General features: G+C 36.4%; 1 protein-coding gene and 1 long non-coding RNA gene across 2 annotated transcripts in view; one reads left to right on the top strand and one right to left on the bottom strand.

The window, feature by feature from the left end:
• Positions 1-917: 917 nt before the first annotated feature.
• Positions 918-1,610, bottom strand: LOC113464840 (uncharacterized). Its single transcript, XR_003389692.1, has 3 exons — positions 1,480-1,610; positions 1,082-1,252; positions 918-991 (listed from the first exon to the last, which is right to left on the bottom strand). It is a non-coding gene; the product is annotated as an uncharacterized LOC113464840 (long non-coding RNA).
• Positions 1,611-2,047: 437 nt separating this feature from the next.
• LOC113464839 (uncharacterized) overlaps positions 2,048-3,867 on the top strand; it is a 3,777-nt gene continuing 1,957 nt past the window's right edge. Inside the window, exons 1-6 of the mRNA XM_026817150.1 lie at positions 2,048-2,191; positions 2,253-2,372; positions 2,437-2,551; positions 2,655-2,916; positions 2,985-3,101; positions 3,173-3,263. Of these exons, the coding sequence (XP_026672951.1) occupies positions 2,048-2,191; positions 2,253-2,372; positions 2,437-2,551; positions 2,655-2,916; positions 2,985-3,101; positions 3,173-3,263 (849 nt within the window). The remainder of the gene's footprint in view (positions 2,192-2,252; positions 2,373-2,436; positions 2,552-2,654; positions 2,917-2,984; positions 3,102-3,172; positions 3,264-3,867) is intronic.

The raw sequence follows: 3,867 nt of genomic DNA, 5'->3' as shown, positions 1-3,867 counted from the left end.
AAATGTAATTAATTGATTTAATAACTTAAATTGATAACTTAAAACGATTTTAATAATTTAAATGAATTTAATTAATTGAATCGAAGCAAAAGATTTAATAATAGGCTAAAATAATTTCAGTGAATAAAAACTGTACAATTTCATCACGTCAATGTTAATAATCGAATCTAGAACCCAATAATCAAAGAATGTTTTTTTAAAAACAAAATTTCAAATCTAATAACAAAAACATATAATCTTGCATATATTCGCCTATTTTCTCTTTTAATATTCAATTATGAGTTACGTGAACTATTGTATTATTATCAAAAAACAAATGAAAGTTATTGCATTAAATAATTTATTATTTTCTTACCAAAATCGATTTTAAAACGACGTTTTGAATAATTTCCAAACTCCTCCATACAGCAAATCCCACACTTCAGTGAAATTGGAGTTTAGTCAAACAATATTCACGAAAAGAGAAACACCATTAATTTTTAATGCGAATATGAACACGTGACCGAAGTATCTATAGAGTGACTGACCTACATCTACTTGCATACCTCTGGTTGTATAGAAACACAATTCGGCACTGAATGTCGCCTGAGCATTCTCATCCTTCCTGTTCCGAAAGATTAGCATAATCGTGGCACGTAATTAAGCTATGGGATTGTTCATCCATCAGACAGTAGATGGTAATATAATTCCTGTAAGATTAATCGTCAACTGTCTTACATTCCCGCGTGCATCCCATGCCCCTGGAAGACAACACCCCTTCGGCTGTTCACTTAACAATCCGAAGTTTTAAATTCATTTCACAGTTCATTCCCTCCACCTGGTATGCATTTGCACGTGTGTATTTGCGGTAATTCATATTCGGAGTTGAACTCGTCCGAACGGAAGCCAACCGGAAACCACCGCCGGATCCACTCCCCCTTTCGACATATTCCACTTCACTTAGAGATCCAGAAACTGATTGATGTTCCAATTGTTAGTCACCAATGCAATTCTGAAAACGATTAGTGTCGTCTAAATTTTTATGTCAAGTAAAACACCGTATAGAACCAGTTTGAAAAATGTGTTCTAAATAAACATTCACGTTTTCATTCAGCTTTCGGTGTTCTGAATAGTTTTCTACAGTTCTGCACGAATAATGTAATAAAATCCTAGTCTAGTCACTCTTCACTCTTATACTACGTATCCTCCTACTTGACGTCAACCGTGAATGAGATTATTACTCGATTGGTGAAAATTGTCTTCCTGTCAAATGCTAGTAGATTGAAACACACGTTAGGTGAAAAATGCATTAAATAAAGGGAATATCCTATTAAAACTAATGGAACTAAAAAGATCGATACTCGGGATCGTGTCTCCTGATTCGTGCCTTGTAAAAGTGAAATCAATGAACAAACATCTGCTTTCAAATAGGATATTGCTCGCGGTGTATCAATCACTGATATTGCATTAATGAAACGACAAAGAGACGAACGTACTCACAGTATCAAGTATCCGTTTAAAACTGGTCACTTTGAATTTCTGAATATTCAAATGAAGTCATGTTCTGCATCGCGCAATACACATGCAGCTGTGAAAATGTTACGAGTCAAGAAATATAAGAGTACCTTTCAGAGGACGATGTTAACTCCACGAGAGCTGGAAGACGAGTGCAACGATTTGTATCGCGCCACCACCGAAGAAAACTTTACTGTAATATTTATGACGCCTGCAACAGCCCCTTGACAATTTTCACGTGTGAGGAAGTTATCCACACGTAAACGTAATTGCCACGTACGTGAGAATATTCATTTTGAAAGGGGTGATTCCTGTCGCACGAAGAGAAAATAAATTCCCGGTGCAAATGTTTTCAAACACGTGTATCTATTATTTGCAACTGTCGCACGTTCAAGCTATGAATACACAACAGGAAGTGTCGCATCCCATAATTATCTTATGTGCCTCGATCTTTAATATTCATCGAGGTTCTCGTGCGACACGCAAGATTCCAGGGTCGCGTTGTTTACTAATATCTTTGGTGTCTCAGTTGCATTTCAACTTTCATACTGTAATGGACTTCATCGAAAATAACATCTTCATCAACTATCGCTCATTTCTACTCTTCTGCGGTATGTGGCCGTACGACGAGTCAGTAACAAAACTGATTCAAAGGATTCTGTGCTCGATGAATATTGTATTCTTCTTTCTGTTACAGGTATTCTGTAGCTTTAATCAATTATAACAACGATTTTTTAAAATTACGCACATTCTTTTAGATCATCACAATATTCACCTCGGAAGTGTTTCTCGATTTATTAATTATGTTAGCTCCAGTCATATTTCTTGAGTTACCAATAATAGTGAAGGTTCATTTATGTTGGATAAAAGACAATTATGTAAGAGATGATGAAAATACGAATGCATTGAAGTGCAATGATAACAAAAATTCTTCTATTATAGTATAAGGAGTGTTTCGAGCACATGAGGATTGATTGGAGCAGTTTGAAAAACGTTGAGGAATTACCACTGAAACAAGCGTACGAAGAGTTTATATTCTATTCTAAATTTCTTTTCTGTAAGCCATAAATATTGCGTAACTTCATTTTTATTTTGCTAGTGTAATCTAGTATTTGCTAGTGTCTATAAGCTAGTATTTTGCTAGTGTATCATTGTTCTAGTCTTCGTCTACGCGCCAAGTGTTTCGATTATGATATTCCTATTTTTTCCAAAAATTACTGCTTTCGATGTTCCTTTCAACCATTCACGATCTAACGATTTCATTCTGCCAATCGAATATTTCGTCGATTATAACAAATACTACTATCCTGTCATAATTCATGTAAGTCTGTCAGCTTTGCTATTATCAACTGTACAGTGTGGGGTCGATCTCTTAAATTGGATAATACTATTGCATATGATGGGAATATTCCATCTACTTGGGTAAGCTCAAAATTTGTTTATTTTAAATGTCACAATAATCATTTTTACTAAAGTATTTTACTTTTTAGGTATTTGATGGAACATCTATTCGATAAGCCAGAAAATACCAATAATAACATTGACTTGAATAAGATTTATTACGGAAGACTAGTTCATATTATAGATTTACACAAAAGGAACATAAAGTTAGTTGCTATCACTATTTTTGCAATGCACACATAAGAGAACATCTCCTAATTTCTTAATATGGTTCAAGACTGGGCGACGTGTTCATGCGATGCATGCTCGAGTCCGGAATAATTCAAATAATTCTGGCTATACTCTGTATTACTAGCATATTGTTGAAAGTAAGTCGACTTTTGGAAGACTCATCTTTTAAATCAAATTTTTCATTTATTTTTCTTTGCGGAGTTTATCCATCTGCAGCCTTTCGGCCCAGCAAGTGCCTTCACACCTATCTCCTGGACCTCCAGCCCTTCCTCTCTACTTTTTCCATCACTTAAAATCCTGTACCTCTCTGTCCTCTCTCCACTTCGCGTTCGCCCAGGATGCTACCTGTGGAGCAGGGAAAACCTTCAGGTGGTAAACCCAGTGGGATAAATCCTACCTAGAAAAACCCGCCCCGAGATGGTTGGTGTCTTGGGTATCAGTTTCCATTGGGCACCGAGGAGCGATTACTAAAGAGTGGCAATGCCTGTGTTAACGCGCGGCCCGAAAAAAGGGCCCAAGAGGGCTCGAACCGGCAAGGTAGATTCATGAAATCCCACAGAATGACTGTTCCGGAGTGTACCGACCTTCAGGCTCACCGATGTTGGTGCCGATGCTTTTTTCCAGCACGATAGGTAAAAGGTAACCGTAGAACGTTGATATTATCAACGTTATACTTGATTCGAGATTCGTACTTCGGAAAGAGAATAACTATCATTTTCAAATTTTGTCACACTTGTATTA

This window comes from Ceratina calcarata, unplaced genomic scaffold, assembly GCF_001652005.2.
Source record: "Ceratina calcarata isolate Rehan_Ccalc_2016 unplaced genomic scaffold, ASM165200v1 scaffold1286, whole genome shotgun sequence".
NCBI lineage: Eukaryota > Metazoa > Arthropoda > Insecta > Hymenoptera > Apidae > Ceratina > Ceratina calcarata.
Note: the sequence above shows the minus strand (reverse complement) of the source record. Positions and strands in the feature narration are given on the sequence as shown.